At 31.9% G+C, this 23,291-nt stretch overlaps 2 protein-coding genes across 2 annotated transcripts; both read left to right on the top strand.

The window, feature by feature from the left end:
* The first annotated feature begins 238 nt into the window (after window positions 1-238).
* LOC124538978 (acyl-CoA synthetase short-chain family member 3, mitochondrial) lies at window positions 239-22,698 on the top strand. The gene is made up of 12 exons (XM_047116270.1): window positions 239-469; window positions 3,822-3,972; window positions 16,341-16,485; window positions 17,343-17,487; window positions 17,974-18,070; window positions 18,475-18,674; window positions 18,785-19,016; window positions 19,375-19,534; window positions 20,743-20,890; window positions 21,310-21,455; window positions 21,572-21,803; window positions 22,230-22,698. Exons 1-12 carry the CDS (start codon window positions 358-360, stop codon window positions 22,505-22,507), a joined length of 2,046 nt encoding a protein of 681 aa, XP_046972226.1. The 5' UTR covers window positions 239-357; the 3' UTR covers window positions 22,508-22,698.
* Window positions 5,693-8,087, top strand: LOC124538979. The gene is made up of 4 exons (XM_047116271.1): window positions 5,693-5,860; window positions 6,284-6,467; window positions 7,098-7,217; window positions 7,391-8,087. The coding sequence occupies exons 1-4, from the start codon at window positions 5,784-5,786 to the stop codon at window positions 7,796-7,798; spliced, it is 789 nt and encodes a 262-aa protein (XP_046972227.1). The 5' UTR covers window positions 5,693-5,783; the 3' UTR covers window positions 7,799-8,087.
* Window positions 22,699-23,291: the final 593 nt, after the last annotated feature.

Here is a 23,291-nt window from a genome sequence, read left to right as displayed (position 1 = left end):
TTGATTAAATTAACCAAGGAACCACGACGGGGTGCACAAGTTGTATTCGAAAAAAGCATTATGAAGTTAACCTTGTTCAAACATAATTTAAAATTCAATTCCGTATCTTAATCTAGAATACAAAGACGTATTCAGTTTTAATTTTTACATCGTCAAACTCTTTTCAGTTCGAATACTTACTATTAATAATTCAGTAGATCAAAGGTTTCTCATTCATATACACGAATACAAATGAACGTGAACTCCTGCGAAGGTACCATTACCGTGCCGTGTATTCGTCGGAATCGACGGTTAAACGCATAATTCACCAAAGTGCATAATATTCATTGACAATCACGTAAAATATATTTCATAAAAATGTACCAAGACAACGACATAAAATCCAAAATGGATAAGAAGAAATTCGAAACGTCGATAAGTGAATTGAAAACGAAATCCTTCGTGACTCCCGCTGATATGGAAAATTATGGTAAGTTTTAGTATTTTAGTATTTTCAGATATGTGTAGCGCGGATCTTATTTAAGGTGTCCATCTTGGTTACAATACAATCATCGTTATTGTTTTTTATTTTGCATAATTTCTTTTTTCGAATATGCTTGATAGATAGATTTTTATAGATATCATTGTCGTTTCAAATTTGCGAGAATATTTAATCACTTTTTCTTTAATATTTCGATGAAGTCCTTCTTTGAAAAATTACTAAAAGTCTTTTTAACTTTCAATTAAATTTGTTACACTCTTGAATATATTCATCGCCGTTTGAACGTGAACTTTTATGGCACTATAGTCACAACTGCCTCTATACTCGCTATAAGCACTGGAATTGCGTTTTAACGTGAAATGTGATCATTCTTATTAATATAACAAGCGTTTACAATCGTCCATAATTAAATATAATAGTTTGCTATTATGTCCGATATACACTTAAAAAACTTCAATAGGTAGAAGAATTAAATATTATTCAACAGCAAATGAACGATAAAAAGCGAAGATCAGATAAAGTTTGGCAATAATGGGAATCCCGTAGTATAAAGGTTATTAAAGTAAGGAACAGCGCGTAAATTTCCCTTTTGGAAAAAGATCTTTTCCCTAAGAAGTTTGTGGAGATTATTCCACCAAGCTGTAACCGTGGCATTTGGCGGGTATATGTATTATAATTTCTGAACAGATGTCCTCTTACTTTCCATGACTGAGATCAAAGTGAACCGTAAAAATACATCATCGATTTTTATTACCGTACAACAACAACAACAACAACAGCCTGTAAATTCCCACTGCTGGGCTAAAGGCCTCCTCTCCCTTTGAGGAGAAGGTTTGGAACATATTCCACCACGCTGTTCCAATGCGGGTTGGTAGAAAGTTTATTACCGTGATTTATACCAATTATGCTAGAAGGTAAATCGGAGAATCAAACACTATATTATCGTATAACATATCGTATTTAAATTTTAAACATAAATTAATTCGAGTGTTACTATATTTGTGACGTATTTTAATATAATATTGAGAAATTCAAAAACATGCGTCGTACAGTAGGTATTTGGTAAATCCCTTGTGACGATGTACAATATATGCAAAACTTTTGGAAAACATTTCAAAACAACTTTTCATACGGAATATATAATATTACATCAGAAATAAATAGTAATAGTAATATAATTTAATAGAACAATCTAGAATTAAACGATGAAACTAACAAGCAATAACAAAACGAAATATTTTTGAAATATAACGCAATGCCCGTTCAAGATTAAATCTTCAAAATGGTTTTCACTCAGGAATAGCGACCTGAATTTTTGTTAATCTTATTAACTATTAAGGCGAGATAGCCCAGTGGTTAGAGCGCGTGCATCTTAACTGATGATTGCGAGTTCAAACCCAAGCAAGCACTACTGAATAAAAGAAAAATAAAAGGAAAACATCATGAAGAAACCTGCATGTGTTAAGTTTCTAAATAGAAATTCTGCCACATGTGTATTCCACTAACCCGCATTGGAACGTGGTGGAATATGTTCCAAAACTTTTTCTTAAAGGGAGAGGAGGCCTTTAGCCCAGCAGTGGGAAATATACAGGCTGTTGTTATCGTTGTCAGTTGTTGGCACGTCACTATCAAATTAATGTGCCAAGTTATTTTACCTAATGCATAAATTCCTGTTAACAAGCTTACCCTACATATCCATCTAAAAATATCTATGGCCCAGTTCGATAGGCAAATATTGAACAAATTTAAAACACTTAATTTGAATGTTATCTATTACATAGGTTGTTTTATATAACACTAGTTGTCTGTCTTGATGCGCGTTGTAGAGTTTGATGGTAAGGCTTTAAAGTCCTTTTTCGGAGGACAAGCTTGTTACACATCATCAACAACAACAGCCTGTAAGACTTCCTCTCCCTTTGAGTAGAAGGTATGGAACATATTTCTTGTTTCACACCAAATATCAATAAATGCATTTTAGTGATTTGATCATCCGATCATCAAAGAGCAATCGAAAGACAGATAGACAAAACTTTCGCATTTATAATATCATTGGTAAAAGTTAGGTTAAACTTATGGCGTTTTTAGTACAATCATTTATTAGTGTTTAAATGATTTGACAAATATCTCAAAAATGTGCTTTGACCTCAGTAGACCCATACACAGCACCAAATAATTTATGGTATGTGGCTTAGAGTGAACAATTGCACTAATATAATTACGTTTGAAATTTAATTCTCAGCACAAAGGTTGCTTATTTTTTCTTACAGTGCCATTGTCTATGAGCGATTGTTGATAAATTAATCGAATTATTTTCCAGAAAATTCCATAAAACATATGTTTTTACAACTACAAAGATCTTTATCTTTACTTCTAACAATACACATAAAACCTATTTAGTTTTAAACAATAGACAACCAACCAAATCACGTGAATACGATCGGCGTACATATAAAAGTACTCAGTAATTTAATTTTCTTTTTTTTTTAATTTAATTATAATATTTACATGTAACAAAAGACTTACTTGAATATATACATATTAAAGTTAGAAACATGAACCTTACAAATGGTGACAAAACAGAAGGAAAATAATTCGTTAAATCGTAAAATAAAACAAAAGAAAACGTACTTTGCATGCTGTAATACGATGTATACCAATATTATAAATGCGAAAGTAACTGTCTCTGTGTGTGTATGTGTGTGTTATTATACATGTTTAAACCGCTGAACTGAATCATATTAAATCCGATTGATAGCAAGCTATAACCCCCAAGGGAGTATATAGGCTACTTTTTTATGCCCAACGCTCAACGACCAGCCCTACGAAGTCGCTGACGACAACAAACAATAATTGTTTTTCAATGTTCTTAGACAATTTGTCTGATTTTGATGAAAAGTTCCATGTACACCCGATAATGTTACTGTGTCATAAGTTCATATAAACAAGCTTTTTTGTATGTTTTTCTTTAACAAAATCAGCAATACCATATGCAAGCTCGTCTAGCCAATTAAACATACACACATTACATATTATAAAAGTTATTAATTTCGGGTTAACAAACTCATTTATCTAATGGAATTGATAGACACTTCCAGACATGATATATTAACATATATAATTATATTTTAATAACATGACTTTGTGTTTTTGAATGATGAATTCGTGGAACTGAGATTCTTGCCGGCTCTTCTCGATAGAATCTACATTGCGAAATAGTCTGTTAAATGACGATTCATAAGTGCATGCAAAAGCCTAGTTGAATTAAGTATATCTGATCGTGACAAATTTTAGTTTAAAAATTAGAAACAAAAAGTAACTTTACAATTTTTTTTTCGAAAAGAAAATGGTGACGTCACAGAAGAGTATCAGACAGCCTACAAGCGTTCACTGGCTGACCCCGAGGGATTCTGGGGGGAAGTGGGCAAGGAGTTGGAATGGACGCGCCCGTGGGACCGAGTGCTCGACAACAACAACCCACCCTTCACAAAATGGTTGGTATTGTTTATATGTCTTATAAAAAAATATATATACAGATACATAATATATCAATATCATCATCATCAACAACAGCCTGTAAATTCACACTGCTGGGCTAAAGGCCTCCTCTTCCTTTGAGGAGAAGGTTTGGAACATATTCCACCACGCTGTTCCAATGCGGGTTGGTGGAATACACATGTGGCAGAATTTCTATGAAGTTTGTCACACGCAGGTTTCCTCACGATGTTTTCCTTCACCGCTGAGCACGAGATGAATTATAAAGACAAATTAAGCACTTGAATCAGCGTTGCTTGTCTGGGAATGAACCCGCAATCATCGGTTAAGATGCACGCGTTCTAACCACTGGGCCATCTCGACTCTTTAACATAATATAAGAATTATTAATATTAAGTCCTTAAAAATATGAATTAAAAAGCCGCGTGGAAAGTTGACAAGAGTGCTAACAGCATTTCTCCGTTGAATCGCAATTTCGATCCTCTGGGCAAAAAACGAACCCTCCTATCACAAGTGGAGGCATGAAAGCAATAATATACATAATTAAGCTACATATACATGTATAAATTAGGATTACATTGGAGTTAATGATATACTATCGATTACTTTTTCGTTCGTTTTTTATTAAATTCTATTTAAATATTTAAGTAATCTTTTATACCTACTGCTATTTTTAACAAGACTTTATTTATAAATATGTAGTATATTATGTCAATTTATTGTTCGTTTTTTTAGAGCTGAGATGGCCCAGTGGTTAGAACCCGTGCATCTTAACCGATGATTTCGTGTTCAAACCCAGGCAGGCACCACATATATATGTGCTTAATTTGTGTTTATAATTCATCTCGTGCTCGGCGGTGAAGGAAAACGTCGTGTGGAAACTTGCATGTATCTAATTTCATCGAAATTCTGCCACATGTGCATTCCACTAACCCGCATTGGAACAGCGTGGTGGAATATGTTCCAAATCTTTTCCTTAATAAATTGTTCGTTTTTAGGATGTCGAAATAGTGTTGCTTTCATGCGGACAATACAAATATCATGCATAAATATATCATGCGTTTATCTCTTAAACAGGCGGGATACACTACACAGTTCTCACTTCAAATAAAGAAATGATATTAAATTTAAAATATATATATAAAAAAAAAACAATGTAACAAATTTCCTGACGAAAGCTCACGAGTGGAGCACAGCGCGGGAGAGTTCGCGGAATGCGTTATATCAACACGATTCCAAAGCCTTTCTTATCCGAATCTAAGACACAATGGTTAAAGTGGCTAAGAATCTCATATAACCCGATTACCTTTCTAAAGGTTTCTGTTGCGTAAAAAAATAAGGAATATAATAAACAATAGTAGTAAAATAATTCTCTCTAAATGTGTCTTGTTAATCTATTGTAAATGATACGCCATTAAGTTACGTTTAAGATTTGTGTACGCCAGGGTAATCAATAGTTAAGCAAAACATTATAATGATATTATCAATACACATTATAACTTTATGAAGAGTATAACTTCAAATAGTCGACATTTGTTGACATTCGAAGTTTACATAAATCAAGTTATTTTGTAACAAATTCAGCTACAAAATGTGAAAAATAATACAATTTTGTAGTAGCTTACAATATTTATATAAAAACGAAAAATTATTTTATAACAATAATGCGCTGACATTCTGTATGAGTTCGTCAGTTCGTATACGTCAATAAAATTATCAGCCAACTGTCGGCTCTCGGCTCGGCCGCTCAGTATTAAAGGCGTCATTAAGAAGATAGTTCGCGTTTTGCGATGAAAGTTGGCTCACTAAAATGACGATCTGTGCTATAAAAGTGTGCCGGAATTATAAAGGAAGATTGAAAACGACTAAAAAGGTTACCTTTCACCGGTAAGTATAATATAAATCGAATTAAATATTAATTTAGCCAGTTCTATAATACTTAACTTATGTCAAAATGCAAACGCCATTTGACTTTGATGTCACTTATAGTGTTGCATGTTTGGAAAATTAAAATTAAGTTAGTAAGTGTATAACATAAGATTTTTATGTCTCGTTATAAAAATATTTCAGAAAATCATGATAATATTAAAAACATAAACCAAAGTGTTGCCACTTCTTATTATAAAATATCGTAAATGAAGGCACATAATTAAAAAAATTATGTATATTGAGATTCAAAATATTATTATTTTTATTAAAGATATCTTAGCATCAGTTAACTGTTTTTATTCAAGTAAGCGTTAAAAAAAATTACATTCTTAAGCCATTGTCTTTTACTATCATTTATTAAATCACTAACTATTCTTTTAGAGTACCTAATGATCCTATTCTGAAAGGTCGTTGGATAGAAATAATTAAAAAAAGCCGCGGTGAAGATAATTGGATACCAGCAAAAACTACAGTTGTTTGTTCAGAACATTTCCGCTCTGAAGATTTGTATTTCGTCAACAATCAAGGGCGTCGAAGGTTAAAAAGAGAAGCTGTTCCTTGCAAGGTATTTATTATATATTTTAGATTACTTTTTGTAGTCGTGTAACGATAAGTAACCATTTTTTTGTCATTTTATCCTCTACTTATCTCTTAAATTACTTTTAGTTTCAGAATTAGTAAAATAAAACATAATTCTATTAACGACCTGACTTAGATGTGTAATTTTTTTATATAAGTTTGTAGGAATTTAATATCAATGTGTTTCAATTCAATTATTAGTTTGATTATGGCTTAACAGTGTAAAAGGTTCTGTGTGAACTTGACAGTTGACAGTAGCGCTCCTTGCGGTGAAATTTAGCATTAAGTTTATGGGAGAAATTGAAATTTAAAAAATGACAAATATTATAACTATCAAATATAAATGCCACCGTCATCTGATAGATATTTTTTATTATATATTATACAAATACCGTATAAAGTGCATACCGTACAACTTGACTTTACGCAGGTTCTGTATTAGATCAGGGTAATTATTTTTTTAAGAAGAAAATTGTCATAAACGAATCCAAGTATTATGTATTATACACAACTTTAATTCATTTGCAAATTTAGGAATTTATTATTGGCACTTTTTATGTAAGTTTATTAAATTTGTTTTTTTTTTTATAATCAATCATTCGGCACTTTTTTGCAGGCATTGTTCTTATCGTCGGTAAAATCAGATGATGAAAGTGAAGAAGTCGTTGTAAAAGTAGAAAAAATTGTAAAAATAGAAAAAACAAGTGACTGTGAAACAAACACTTCAGAGGATATAGTAAGTTTAGTTTCGATTCAGAAAAAGAAGTTTTACTTTCTTATGTTCGTTATTTGGTGCAAACAGTTTTCTTCATTCCATTCATTCAATTTATGACAAAAAAATTATTAATGTTTGAAATGAGTAAAGCAACGTATAATAAGAAGTGTATAATAAACTCTGTGTTTTTTTAGAAACCTCCAGGAATTATTGTAGGATCTGTCGGTGTTATAAAAGATGATCAGAATGCCTCTCCTCCTTGTGTGGAAACATCTGACATGTCTAGACAAGACATGACATCGCCCAGCCCCAAAGGTTTTAAGCCTTGGGAAGTAATAACCTGCCAAATCGGCGATGGGCAGCCAGAAAACAATGAAATAGAGAAGAAGGATGAAGAAGAAGAGGAAGATTTTTCAGATCTTGATTCTGTTTACGATTCACCGCAACGATCAAAAATGCGCCATGATTTACGGAGGAGGATTAAACTGCAGAAAAAACATGTGTTGAAAATACAATCCTTGAGACGTAAAAATTTGCGACTTAAAAAGACAATAGCTTCCCTCAAAGAAGTTATTGAAACGCTAAAAAAAGAGAAAAAATAGTATTCGAAAATTATATTTGATTGAGGCGTGTATCTTGCTAACCTATTCAGTTTGGAATTGTGGCAATATAGGTTAGCAAGATAATTAATGAACGATTGAGCGTTGGGCTATAAGTGTAAAAGTTCTATCGGATATTTAAAAGTAAAAGCTAACTGTATTATGTTAAAGCCAACTTCTGCGTAATACAATATCAAGAATCGAGAAAAATATTTCGTTCTACGAAATTATAGCAACGAAGTTGTACAATGGAGAATGCATATATTAAAATAAATCATTATCTTCATAAACATTTTTTTTTGCAAATAATTCAATCCAAATATCTATATGAATAATTCTACACACACGTTAAAAAGTCTAATTACACAAAAATAAAACTATTTTTTTTTCACAAATAAGGGAAATGTTACACAACTGGCAACACTTAGAACGCAGTATTGATCGACACGTGACACAGCGCGCTTTTAACAAATGTTCGTGAGCGTGACAATGAAAGTTACGCACACACATGCATTTTATATCCGGCCTGTTTTCTTTGTTGCGCTTAAAACGCAATAATATCTAAGAGTCATATGAACTAATATCCGAAAATGGTCCTTACACGTAAACAACACGCTGAATTTTTTAATGTTTTGAACGTTATATTTTATATATTCTGTATCAACTAGATAAATGAATTAAGCTTAGGAAAAACAATAATTCTAGAAAATAACAATAACTTATGCAACTTTGATATTATCTCCGTTTTTTTCGTTATTGTCGTGCTTGAGATTTTTTGTTTACATATGCAATGTTTTGGAAATAATTAGTAAATAAATCTCTAATAAAACGTAGAGTTGTAAACAATTCATCAATGTTAATTTATATTGACTTTTAATATTAGAATGTATTTATTACAAATAAAACGATTATAATTTATATATTTTTTATTGGTATTGAGCTTATTTTTTAAACATTAAAATCCATCGTGATTTATTTATAACGTTTTACTTCTTTTGGTGCGTGGTGAAAAAAAAATCAGAGATATTTTCAACCGACTTCCAAAAGGAGGAGGTTATCAATTCGTCTGTATTTTTTTTTTTTTTTTTTTTTTTTTTTTTTTATGTTTGTTACCTCATAACTTTTCACTGGGTGGACCGATTTTGATAATTTTTTTTTGTTTGAAAGGTAGTGCTTCCCGTGGGGTCCCATTTTTTTTTAATTTTTTTCCCATGATGGTATCCATATGAAAACGACATAAGTCTTAAATTTGCATTATGTATATGCGCGACAAATCGGTGAATAACTGAAAATCAAGTTAACCAATTTTGATAATTCTTTTTTTATTATAAAATATATACTTCAAGGGTAATTTGGTGAAAGTTTGGTAAGGTTCTGAGCACAGGATCCATGACAAAGTAACGGAACGGAAGGGAACGGAACAATTCTGAGGAGCACGTTAGCGATACTCAGTCGAATCTTTTATTTATAGGTTATTTGGATATTTGAGTCACCTTCCGTAATGTGGTTATGTTTATGTAATTATCATAGTCGAATATTATAATCAACTAGCTACCCACCCCGGCTTCGCACGGGTGCAATACTTATACTAAATATACTACAGAATTTGTTTATTTACGACATCACATCGCAAACTTCTAAAATTATCAGTGTTTCTTTACTATATTGTTCATGTATTATATACACAAACCTTCCCCTTGAATTACACTATCTTTTAAAAAAAACCGCATCAAAATCCGTTGCGTAGATTTAAAGATATAGGGACAGAGAAAGCGACTTTGTTTTATACTATGTAGTGATGGAACTCCTATACGGCTCGCAGTTAGGGTGCGATATGGGGCAGAATTTCTTACTATCTTTAATCAAATTTTGTGTATGTGATGTGATGTCATATGATGTCCGAAATATAGTTGGTCTTTTTCAAAGATTTTTTGCTGAGTTCGCTTATAGCTCTTTCGAGGGATCCTTGTAGTTTACGCCGCGTGACATATTAAATCCGCATTTTCGAAAGTCTATTTTTGCTTTATTCGAAAGTTTATTTTGAAATTGTCCCCGGAGTAGTTTCTGATTCATATAAACGGCACGCTTAATCTATCCATATTAGGAAAAAAATGTAAGTCTACATCAGCTTCACTTAAAATCAAAAAATAAATAAAATTTTAACAAAAAGAAAAACCGACTTCTAACAAAACACTATTTTAAAACAAATAAAAATATACTAAAAAGTAATAAAAATAATTGCATATTTAACATATTTTTGAGAGTCCTCCTAGGTAAAATGAAATAAAAAATATTAGACTACTTAAAAGTCGATTTACGATTATATAACGTAGTTATAATTATTGCTATATTTGGAGTCGGTGTCAGCCAACCCTATACTATATCTATCAAAAAACAATACGAGAATACTTTAAGAAATATTTTTCTTACAAATTACCTTTTATACGATATCATACTGGGTCAATCAAGAGGCTCGTATCGCTTCTTTCTTTTGATTGTTGAAGCGTGTGTCCGTGGCTGACACCGGCTCCAAATATAACAATAACTATAACTACGTTATATAATCGTAAATCGACTTTTAAGTAGTCTAATATTTTTTATTTCATTTTACCTAGGAGGACTCTCAAAAATATGTTAAATATGCAATTATTTTTATTACTTTTTAGTATATTTTTATTTGTTTTAAAATAGTGTTTTGTTAGAAGTCGGTTTTTCTTTTTGTTAAAATTTTATTTTTTAAAATGCGAGCCCTTACATAAAATCGTACGAAACTGACAACTTCATATCACATACCATACATATTTACGATGTTAATTTACAAATTTAAATTGGAATTTTTAAATTTTCGAATGTTCAAGTAGCTTTAAAGTTTTAATAAAAAAAAAAACAAAAGATTATCATAGAAATAATTATAAATAATTACTAATTTTTTATAAATAATTAAAAACCTTTGCCCTTTTAATCGTTGCTGTATTTATGTTTAATAGCAAAATAACTGATGTTTTAGCTTCTGAGGTCTAACAACAGTTATTTCGCCATTGTTCTTTCGATTTAAATTCAAACTAATGAGTTAAACTTATTAATTTAATTTGTTTACAATTTAAATGAGAACACAATTATTGATTACATTAAATCAATTTATTTTTTATTTTTATTAAGATAATTTGTCATTTAATTGCTTTATCAGCGAGAGCTATCCACAGTCGGAGAGTTTGTGTAAGGTATATCCCTATGGTGTTGCCATATGGTAACACTTACAATCCATTTTTCTAATAAATTGAGTATAGATTCGTATGCCACCATCGTTGCGTCAGTTTTTCCCAAATAACCCACAGCCACCTGTTTAAGTCACCTGCTTAAGTAATTCTGAGAAAACATAGTTTATTTAAGGCTATTTAATAGGGCACATTTTTTTATTGTATAGGTATGTTAAACTAATCACCACCGTCCTTGAACATTTGGGCTAAATAATCCTGTTTGGACGTAGAATATCTGAGTGGTTGATACCTACCAAGACGGACTTATATAAAATCCTACCACTATTTATAGATTTCTGATGTAAATACTCTCCACCGTACATAATCAATGGAATTGTTATAAATATTAATCATTCCTTATATTGTCATGCACCATCAACCTCTGGCACTGTAATGGGCCTTGCGAATGTATTCTGCTCTTTCATTAGACCACCACTGAAACACAACAATACTAAGTATTGTGGTTTCGTAGTATATTTGATAAGTGGGTAGTACCCACCCGGATTACAACAAGACTTGCAGAAAGCCATTAGCCAATTATATTTTACGATACCTATAAAACTAAAAACAAATTCAGTTATACTGAGGCATTATTTACAGGCAGTATCATACTTGTTGAAAATCAATACATGTATGTACAGTTTAATGAATAAAGTAATTTACTATTTATTAACACAACACTTTTAACCTTTTAGCTGAGGGTTAATTAAACCATAGCAAGTCAACGAAAGAAAATATGTTGCTTATAAAATATCTATAAAATTTAAAAAGATTTAATTTTATAGTATATTACTTACTACTAACTATAATAAAAATATTACCTCAATAAAAAATAGATAATTTAGTTTGTTTGTTTGTAGAATAAATATTAATTAAATTGCATTTAATTAATATATAAGACGTAACTAAGTCGTTTAAGGTCTCGGTGGAATCGATATTCAAAATCGAGTAGCATGAAATTTAAGTATAGATTGTTCACTCAAGAATATGTACTCCTTCATTTAAATTTTTTGGGTGTATACAATCAATTGTTTTTTACTGTCCTTATTCTGACAGTTAAGCATGTATCCGATATATCGAAACTAATATAAAATCGGATGTCGTCGGTATATCGAGTAATCGTTTTCACCGCATCTAAAAAACTATAACATCGTTCTAGTATGTCAATGCATTCAAACTACAATTAAAATCATGAATTATTCATTCTATCTCTCTTTAATTTTACAATAACACATCTGCGAGACAGAGACGAAGCGAATATTACGCGAATTTCTCACAAACCGCACAATATTAAGTTTGAAAGATTTGTATATAGTCTTAAATACAAATTAATTCTATTATAAATATTAGATTTAGGGTATATAAGACTAGAGACTAGTGATAATAATATCTCTTTAATGAAAAAATAACTTAAAATAATATGTTACTTATATCAAAATATCTACTCGGTGAAAAGGCTTGGTCAAAGGCCCGTCTAGGTACGAGTATATACCAAACAAGGTATAAATCTTAGTTCCCAGGATTTGTGGTGCAGCGATATAAGGGTAGGTTAAAATTTCTTAGAGGAGCAATGTAGGTACCACTTACCTTCAGGTGTATGGAGGGTTGCCAATGCCTATTCACCTAATTCCCCAAAATTCTACACAGAAATAAAGGGAAAAACATGATATTTGATGTATTTTTTCGTGTTGACCTTTTTTATATTATATTGCGTCTACTAAGGAAACCACACATTGGCAAAGCTGGGTGTATATGGTCCATTTGCTCAGCTGCCTACTTATATGATATATCATACAGAAAAATGTGTATATTTAGTGCATTTTGACTGTTTTCGTATATAATAACTTCGACAATATATGTCGACAGTTTTGTTTGTGTATTCATATTAGTCATACCTATATTCATGGAATAAATTACACATTGTAATCCTTCGCACCACGTTTAATTTACGAATGATGATTTTTATGAAACACGTAAAATACAAACTTCGAGACATGTTATATTTGTGTGTGTATTATTGTCATTGAATTAATACTATGATTTCATATACAATTAAGTCATTCGTACACGAGTAGGTAATCCATAGGCCAAGTTCAATGAACTATGTAATTTAATGTAATTGGGTTTAGTTATATTTCGACGCATAGTGCTATAGTTAGATTGATTATTAAAATATTTCATTAAACAGCCAGTAATAATGATAATAAATAGTCTACTCATCAACTGGGGTCTTATCCAAAAGCTTCAACAACAACAACAGCCTGTAAATTTCCACTGCTGGGCTAAAGGCCTCCTCTCCCTTTAAGGAGAAGATTTGGAACATATTCCACCACGCTGTTCCAATGCGGGTTGGTGGAATACACATGTGGCAGAATTTCTATGTTTGATGTTTTCCTGCACCGCTGAGCACGAGATGAGTTATTCTCAACACCAAACTCCTCACGACTTTATCCATCTCACCTGCTTATGACATTACCTAGCTCCTACTCGCGCTTAGCTACGGGCCGTGTGTGTAGGATTTAGTTGCCTCGTAAGAAAGACAAAATATACTATATCTCATTATTATTATTTGTAACTAGAAGTCACCTGCGGCTTCGCTCGCACTTTGGCTTTAAGGGTATTGGTTGTATGTGTCAGGGAAAAAAGTAGCTTATGTTTTTTATTGGAGTTCAATTTTGCTTAATACCAAATTTCATCAAATTCCGTTCAGCGGTTTGGTCGTTAAAGAGCGACAGACAGACAGTCAGAGTTACTTTCAGATTTATAATATTAATGTAGATAATATTGATAATAATGTGATAAAATGTTCGATCCAATAATTCGCTGTATTTCACATTTTTATTCCTAACTTTATGTATTGTCTTATAATTCATTTGGTGGTAGAGCTTTGTGCAAGACTGTCTGGGTAGATTCCATCCTCTCATCAGTACCAGCTCCTTCTATTTGACCATATCCAACGTAGAGCGGCTCGAGTTAGCGAGAATCTGAACCGAACTGCTGTTGATCCTTTGGCTTTGCATAGAGATGTTGGGTCACCGAATTTTTCCCGGAAAATGTTCCGAGTAATTGTTTGCAAAAATCCCGGCTGCTGAATTTCACCGTGGGACATCTCGTCCAAATTCCAATTTTCACCCGCATCACGTAGATGTCCGAAAATTCACAACAGCGTGATTATTAAAACATTTTCTGCCACGCACAACCACTATGTGGAACCAGATTTTGCCGGCAGTTTTTTCGAACGGATTTTGCCCCTTGCTCTTTTTTTTATCACATAAAAAAAGATTTTTCGTTTTGAAGGGAGACTGATCCAGTGTAACTACAGGCACAAACGATAGGCCTTCTTAGTTTCTAATGTTTGGAATTATATAAAGGACGGTTAATAAGTCTTACAGCGCAACGGTAACTATAGCATATTTCACTGGAAGGAGGAAAAAAGCTAAACAAACCTTAGATTAACTTATTTCATGCGATTTGCTAATAACTCAGCTATATTAAGTACTACTGCGCTAAGAGCTTATGATTAATATATCTTTATTTTCACTTTAATTTCTGTTCCGAACTTACGATAAGTTGCGTCGACGTTAAAAACGCAACTTTTTCGCATCCATAGTGAATGTTAATCAAGCCCTCGACGAATGATATCGAGTCAATTCGGCGATTTGCGCTACACAAAAATTAAGTAAATCAAAAAATGTTTCTCTTTTTTTAACCGACTTCAAAAAAAGGAGGTGGTTCTCAATTCGTCGGGGCCTTTTTTTTTTTTTTTTTTTTTATTTTTTATCTATGTTACCGAATTACTCGAAGATGGCTGGGCCGATTTTGACAATTCTTTTTTTGTTTGAAAGGGCATGTTTTACAGGTAGTCCCATTGTCAGGAGATCAGGATCTGATGATGGGATCCTGGAGAAATCGAGGGAACTCCTCAAATTTTATAGGCACACCTATAGTGATTTCGGTTTTATTCAAAGTGCCTTGGTCATATGCTCACGAAAAGTGACATTTGATGAAGTGGAACTGATGATGAAGACCACAACTGGTAATCAGAACCTATTAGTTAGTAACTATTTTACGGGTTTAGTTCTATTTCTTTAAGATAGTCTTCAAGCAATTGATGTTAGTAAACATGCATATGATGAAGTCTAGCTATGGTGGATTACCAGGAGAATTCCTCAATGATTAACGGCATTGCATCAGGAAAAATGGTATTGTCTAATAGGCGATGAGCAGTTAACATTAGGCTATTGTAACTTAGGTAACGCTTAATTTGAGTTGCAGTCCACATCGTATTGAAACGGCGTTGAGTTATGTTTAGAGTCGAAAGCCGAAATGTACTGAGTATAATAAAGTGAATGATAAACACTACCAATTGTAATTATAAATTACAAAACAACACTGAAAAACATTAAATAAATTTTTATAAATAAAAAAAACCGCCTTCAAAAATGAACTAAAAAGAAAAAAATAATCAGTCCATATCCAATTCACGATTTTTTAATCACCTTTTGAAGTCGGTGCCAACAAAGTAAATAAATTCCTAAATTGAAATCATTTAATTTGTATCGATAGTAAGGTTTGTCTAATGGTGTCATCTATACAATAAATAGATTTAGTTTTTGTATGTATGTATTATGTATTATGCTCCTATATTAGCAATGTTGGCACCGACTTTGAGAGGTGATTAAAAAATCGTAAATTGGATATGGATGTAACTGATTATTTTTTTCTTTTTAGTTCATTTTTGAAGGCGGTTTTTTTTATTTATAAAAATTTATTACCCACTTAGTTTGTAAGAAACATTTAAAAACAGTATTTACTACACTAAACTTGAATAAAATAGAGGAAAGGGATTTTTTGAAGCGTATCCATCTTACTGCTACGCGATTATAGTGAAAAAGTGACAATATACTCACGAGAATAAAAATGTTGTAGAAACATATTGCCTGACACTTAAGGTCTTACTACTAATCTGACGCTTGTAATTTTAGTTAGCCCCTAATTTATCGAGCGTCAAGTTTAAACACAAAAAATTACAAAGATTAATTAGAAACCGGAAAGTATGATTTCTTCGAATACGGATTAAATATTTAATACCGGGCCAAAAGCATCACAACTACCATCACACGTATCCTTATCAACAACATGATAAAGGAAAGCTCCTTGAGTAAATCCAAATGAAGCAGCACGCTACAATAAGTTCCAAAACATATCTTGACAGGTGAAAATTCCTTTGCAAAGTCCTATTCTGACATGTTACTTTAATTAGTTATTTGATTAAAAATTTCTCTTAGGTGGGTAGGTGGAGAGATGTCTGTTTGTCACAACGCTGTGGATCGTCACGTGGCCGGGGGCAAGGGTGATCAGATAGCACTCATCCACGACTCCCCTTTGACGGACACTGTAAAAAGAATCACATATTCTGAAGTGCAAGATCAGGTGAGACATTAACAACTTAAATTAAAGCATTGCAGAATACGAGCAACTTTTAACCAGTTTGAGGTTAGGTTCCATTATGTTTGTTATAAAAAAATACTAAATTACTACACAACATAGATGTAGCATCGGTAAAATTCGTAAAATCGAACATATCCGAATTAAGTACACTAACCCAAATTATCAATATTTATTTCTTATGTGAATATGAACTTTATATAAACGTAATAACGAGTAATATCATATGACCTAATATTCATCAATTTGACACGTCGATTTGCATTCTGGGGTTGAACTGACGCGAGAATCGATAGCGACGAATAGCGTCGAATGGCGCGATAGGGAGCTATTTCTATTGGTTGTGTAAATCGGTTTAATGAATTTTGCCGTTGCTATATATAAGTTGTGTCGTACTATACGGGCTTGCGTTAATTTAAATACGCAATGTTTACGCAAGCTGTTGTTATTGTGCGTACTGTATAAACAGGTATTATTCTGTTATTGTGACGTAATCGAAATCTTTGTATTGCTATTGTTACAAAATTATAATACCCTTTAAATTCCAAAGGTCCGTTATCATTATCGACTTTGGTGACATTTATGACGTCATTATGACGAACCATACTTAATACCACAGATAATTCAAGTTTTCAATTAATGGTATAGCATTAAGTTAATGTCAAATTTATGTTTTTACCTTTACTCATTTATCGAGAACGAATAGTTGATTAAATCTAATTAGAGAAACATTTTTATTCAAATTACTTCTTATAATTAGTTAACTAGATAGCTTTCAAATGGAAAAGTCTAAATTTAACAATTTTGTCTATGCTTTTTTTTAATATGTTTTTCATTAAAAGGTGTCAAGATTAGCCGGCAAGCTGTCGTCACTAGGCGTGACCCGAGGTTCTCGAGTTGTCATATACATGCCTGTTATCCCGGAAGCAGTTATAGCCATGTTAGCGACTAACCGAATTGGAGCTATACATTCTGTTGTATTTGGAGGTAAACTCTCATTATTTTGAAGTACACTCTTAAAAGGCATTATATTTAATTTGGATTATTGGTGTAACTAGTATACATAAATAAATAGTCAAATTTAAAAGACAAAAATTGTAAAATAACGTACTTTGAAGTCAACGAAAAATTAAAAAATAACCACAATCTTTTTAAAATTGTCTATGGTGTAATTTCTTTTAATATACATTATCATAACGTTATACATATTGCATAACGTTATAAGAATCTATTTTACTTGTTGCTTAAGGTTTGTGCAAGTCTTTCGATTAATTGGTCCAACTACCTACAACATAATAATAGCAATAAAATGGTATAGACCAGTACCTACAGTTAGAATAATATTTTATTTGTTTTAAAATTAATACTAGAAATTTAAATACTTCAGAAATTATTACAGAGATTCCAGAAAAATAAATGCTTTCTAGCTTCTGAAATACATTTTTTTTTTAAATAAAATGTTTTTACCTTAAGGATTTGCTGCACGGGAACTGAGAACTAGGATTGAACATGCGGAACCAACAGTTATCATAGCAGCCAGCTGTGGAGTCGAACCAAATAAAATAGTCCGGTTTGCATATTTTTATATAATACTTTACACAAAATTATATTTTTATTTATATAATATTCGCAAAATAAGTTTACATATGTAAAATATTTAAAATGTCCATAGACAAGTTGCTGCGATATAAGAAATTAGTAAATTCGAATATTACCTAGATTAAGTTTTGTTTTATTTTTCAATTCAATTTACAAGTCAGACAACCTAGATTAAAGTATAATTAATTTTTAGTCAGCATAATAACCAATTGAAATTTACAAACACATTTCTGATTTTTAAGGAGTAGTTCGTTTTTATGCTCATAATAAAATGTTTCGCAGTAGACAGTGTTTCTTTATCGAAGACGGAATTATATACATTAATTGATTTAAATACAAGATCTCACTTAAAGTTCTTTTATTTTATTGCTTTAGATACAAAGACATACTCGATGAAGCTCTGGGTCAGAGCTCACACCAGCCTAATAAATGCATAATCTATCAACGGAGACGCGTGCTAGAGTGTTCGTTGGAAAAAGATAGAGATATTTGTTGGGATGAAGCGCTCAAAGCTGACCCTGTGCCTTGCGTTCCAACTGAAGCAAATGAGCCTTTATATATCTTATATACCTCGGGTAAGTAAAACTTAGGAGATTCTATTTATAAGTTTTCTATTCAAGTTTAAGAACTTATTTCAAGTTATAGGAACTAAGAGCCATTTTACGTCTTATATTTTACATTTTAGGTACAACTGCTGACCCAAAAGGTATACAACGTCCTTGTGGTCATGCAGCGACTCTTTGCTGGTCTATGCATACAGTATATGGTTTGAAGCGAGGTGTTTGGTGGGCGGCCTCAGACTTGGGTTGGGTTGTTGGACATTCGTACATTTGTTACGGTCCGCTTTTGGCTGGCTTAACGAGTGTTCTGTATGAAGGAAAACCTAACAGAACTCCTGATCCCGGACAGTACTTCAGGTAAAATTATTTTGCTTTATATACCACCTGCTATCTTAAATCCACTTCTGGGAAGTCTCGCTAGGGTTTGGACCTAGACAGTAGTTATTTGTATTATTATGTCCCATGAACCAGTATAATTATTCTAGACACAAAACGTAATGTTTTTAATACCGTGGTTTGCGGCGCACTCAAGTTTTTTAATTTCCTACAATGCAAAAGTGTGGACCCATTATACCATCACTTGCTTTCCTAAAATAAAGTATTTAAAAAGAAGTAACGTATTGATACTTATACATTTTTTAATTCTTGTTTAGTTTCTTTTAAGAATATTGATGATAAAAAATATAATGAATAATTTATTTGAATATTTTTTTAGAATAATAGAACAACACAGAGTAAACGCTCTCTTTACGATACCGACTGCTTTTCGCGTTTTAAAAAGAACAGATCCAGCAGGAAAATATGCTCGAAGATATTGCAGCAAATCTTTGAAGACTATTGTCGTTGCTGGTGAACATTGCGATCAAGATACCAGGGTAAGAGTTATGCAACATGAAATAATATGAATCGTATTCATTTTATTTTTTACTAGTCGTCGCCAGCGGCTACGCTCGCGATTTAGGTTGTCATTTGTTTTATGACGACCTCCGTGCTGTGTTTATACACAGCACGGAGGTCGGTTTTCATGGGTACGCCACTCTGTGGTCCCGGGTTCGACCGGCCGAGTCATTGTAGATTATCATTAGTTTTCTATGTTGTCTTGGGTCTGGGAGTTTGTGGCACCGTCGTTACTTCTGATTTTCCATAACACAAGTACTTTAGCTACTTACATTGGGATCAGAGTAATGTATGTGATGTTGTCTCAGATTTATTATTATTTATTTATTATTTGTAAGGCAAAAAAGTAGACTATGTCCTTTTTTTGGAATTCATGTTTGCTTCATACAAAATTTCATCAAATATTAATATAGATTAAAGGCTGTCTTATGACATGGCTACCAGAACGACAACGCAGTTATTTTTTCTTTGAATCGTAAATTGAACGTAATTGTAAAACAATAAATAAGTACAAACAACATTAGCACCATTATTAAAAATATGCGTACACAAAGTAAATTAAAAAAAAAGACACCGTCATATATTTTACTTGTAAAATTAACTGTTTTTATTTTATTGAACGCGGGTCAATATAAAGGTGAATGACAATTTGCATAGTAATAGCTTCAGTCCAACAGGTCAAAATGTACATTCATTAGAGAGTCAGTTTGAAAAAAATGTTTTAAGTTATTGCAAAGCGGGTTTTATAATCGATGACCTCCACAAGAAAGTTTCGCATAATTCGAACGAGTTAAAAATTTGAATGTAATACATGTCTGGATATCTAGATTTAGTCAAAATGTAATTACATTACTAAGTACTGTTTCGAAGTATTTGTTTGTAGTAATTAAATATTTGACAAGCTTGAAATATATGAGAATATACATATTCAATTTAAAAAATATACATATATTGACTTATAGTTCTCTGTTGCCCTAGTACCTCCAGTCCTATGTGGGTCCAGAGTCTTAAGACTTTTTAATCTTTAGTTACTTAAATCTTTTGAACATAAAGAATTCTCGTCGGATGTTGAGGAAAATATAAAAGTAAAAAATCTCATATTTAACCAAAATAAGAAACAGACAGATATATACCAAAAATAATAATTATTATATGGGTCTTAAGTGTATAATATAATTTTGTGCAGCACTGGGCTGAAAATATTTTCGGCGTTCCAGTAATAAATCACTGGTGGCAGACAGAAACAGGATCGCCAATAACAGCCGCCTGTATTGGCTATGGCGTTAAAGGTGTGAGACCTCATTCCACGGGATATCCAGTTCCAGGATATGATCGTGAGTATAAGATGGCATTAAATTTTACCGTGACAATGTAGATCTAACTTTCCAAAAAGTTCTCATTTTTTCTACAGCAAATTATTCACAAGACAAACCTATCTATGGAATTTCTTACGTTTGTACACAATTACTTATATTAATTCTGTTTGTTACATTATATCATATTGTGTTCACGTAACATTTTATATGATTTCGTATGTATGATATTTTTATTGAACATGATGTATTTAAAATGTATGAAAATGAGGCATATGTATAATGTATGAATACATTCTATGAATACAGTCTTTTAAGTACATAATTCGAGTCAGTTTCACAGATATGAGCTTTAAGACAGAAAATAAAATAGTATTATTAAAAAGTACTAGCTAGAGCTTTTGAGTTTGAGTAAATGTGTATAAAAATTTAAACTTTAGTGCGAGCCTTAAGAGAAGATGGATCTGAATGTCATTCTGGCGAAGTTGGGCGGCTAGTTGCAAAAGTACCCTTGCCACCGGGCTTTGCGTCAACACTGTGGCAATCTGATGAACGATTTAAAAAAGTTTATTTCGACAAATATCCGGTAAGATATAAGATATAACTTAATTTGTATATAAATACTATTCTTTGCATCGTTATTTGCAAACATCTTGATCTATACCGTAAAATAAAGTACCAAATTTCTTTGCAATAATTTAGGGATTCTACGATACACAAGATATGGGATGGATAAGTGCAGAAGGCGCAGTATGGGTTGTAGCAAGAGCTGATGATGTTATCAACGTTGCTGGCCATAGGCTTTCCACGGCTGCGATTGAAGATGTTGTGTTGAAACACGCAAGGGTTGCTGATGCCATAGTCGTTGGAGCTCCAGATCCTACTAAAGGAGATGTACCTTTATGTCTGTATGTCTTGAGGCCACCTCAGGATGGTAAGTGTATTGAGACCTGTGCAATTCCAATGTTGGATACAAACAATTATGGTTACAAGATAGATAGATAGAAGAAGTCACATTGGACATCTCACAGTTATTAATTTCGAGATATTTACCATGTTTATTTTTTTGTTCGGTGGAGTTCGATATTTCGATATTATCTATGATGTCTTGTTTACGAGACTAATACTATTACTACTAAACTTGTACTTAACTTCAATTATTGTACTATGACAGAAACCTTTATATAAGTAGCAATGACTGTACAAAGTTGCAACATAAAAGATATACAAACTGAAAGAAATTAACTGAATGTATTCTTTAATACTGATGATGATGATGTTGACTCATTATATGACGTTTTATAATTGTTTTCCATAATTTAATTATATTACAATATGAATACAATTATTTCTGTTGCAGATGAAGAAATAGTACAAGAAAGCACAGTTACACAGGAACTAATCGCTTTGGTTCGCCACTTAATTGGTCCGATTGCTGCGTTCCGGAAAGCAGCGGCCGTGCCAGCATTACCTCGTACTCGATCGGGTAAAGCTTTACGTGGTGCTATCTCCAAGTTGGCAAGATCGCAGCTGGTTAAACTACCCGCGACCATAGAGGATGCTAGTGTCTTCGGTGACATAAAGATTGCTTTACAAAAGTTTGGTTATGCTATTAATGCTCCTGATCCAGAGATGTGATCATTGTTGCAACATATACATATGGAGTTTTGTTTATATTCAATTACGATAATTATAAAATGTTATTAAATTATTTAGTGAAATAAAATAAATGTACTTAGTAAGAGTGTGTGAAATTAATTATTACATAGTATGGTGTATATTTATAAATTGGTAAATTTAATTTCCCTAGTAGTGGTGTAGAGAACTATCGGATATGATAGATTAATTCACTGTAAAAATTGCTTTGAAAACAACCAATTGTAGAGCAGTCTACAATTATCTCTATTTTTTAATATTATTTCAATAACTAGTTACACATAAGGTAGTAAATGTCTTGAAAAATTGTCACGATACATGACGTATAAATTTAGTCTAGAAAATTATTTTATTTATTTTTATTGTTATCTTCCCATAGGTACTAAGAGTTTTGATTTTATAACAATGAATTTTATAATTTGACTTGCGGTGCTCGTTTAGGTTAATGTTTTTTTAATTATAAAGGTGGTATTTCTGTATAAAATACTATTTATAAAATAAATTATATGATTAATTAGCCAGATGTTGAAATAGTAATATAAAATGCCAAAACGGTAATAAATCGTGAATTATATTTTTAAGAAATATATTCTAAGTCGTTAAAAAATATGATTCTATATAAATATTGTTTAAATATATAAATATATTAAAAATTGCATTCGCTTCTATTAATTTTTCCAATTCACCTATCATAGACAAAATCATTGGAATTTCATAGTCTTGTCATTTGTCAAAGTCAGTATCCTACACAGCAATATCAATATGT

This window comes from Vanessa cardui, chromosome 21 (genome assembly GCF_905220365.1).
Source record: "Vanessa cardui chromosome 21, ilVanCard2.1, whole genome shotgun sequence".
Lineage (NCBI taxonomy): Eukaryota > Metazoa > Arthropoda > Insecta > Lepidoptera > Nymphalidae > Vanessa > Vanessa cardui.
This window is presented reverse-complemented; position numbering and strand designations above follow the sequence as displayed.

Coding starts and splice junctions, on each gene's coding strand:
- LOC124538978 (XM_047116270.1), top strand. CDS start 358: ATGTACCAAGACAACGACATAAAATCCAAAATGGATAAGAAGAAATTC. Junction 18,675..18,784: donor ATATATCTTATATACCTCGG/GTAAGTAAAACT, acceptor TTTACATTTTAG/GTACAACTGCTGACCCAAAA. Junction 21,804..22,229: donor CTTGAGGCCACCTCAGGATG/GTAAGTGTATTG, acceptor TTTCTGTTGCAG/ATGAAGAAATAGTACAAGAA.
- LOC124538979 (XM_047116271.1), top strand. CDS start 5,784: ATGACGATCTGTGCTATAAAAGTGTGCCGGAATTATAAAGGAAGATTG. Junction 6,468..7,097: donor GAGAAGCTGTTCCTTGCAAG/GTATTTATTATA, acceptor ACTTTTTTGCAG/GCATTGTTCTTATCGTCGGT. Junction 7,218..7,390: donor CAAACACTTCAGAGGATATA/GTAAGTTTAGTT, acceptor GTGTTTTTTTAG/AAACCTCCAGGAATTATTGT.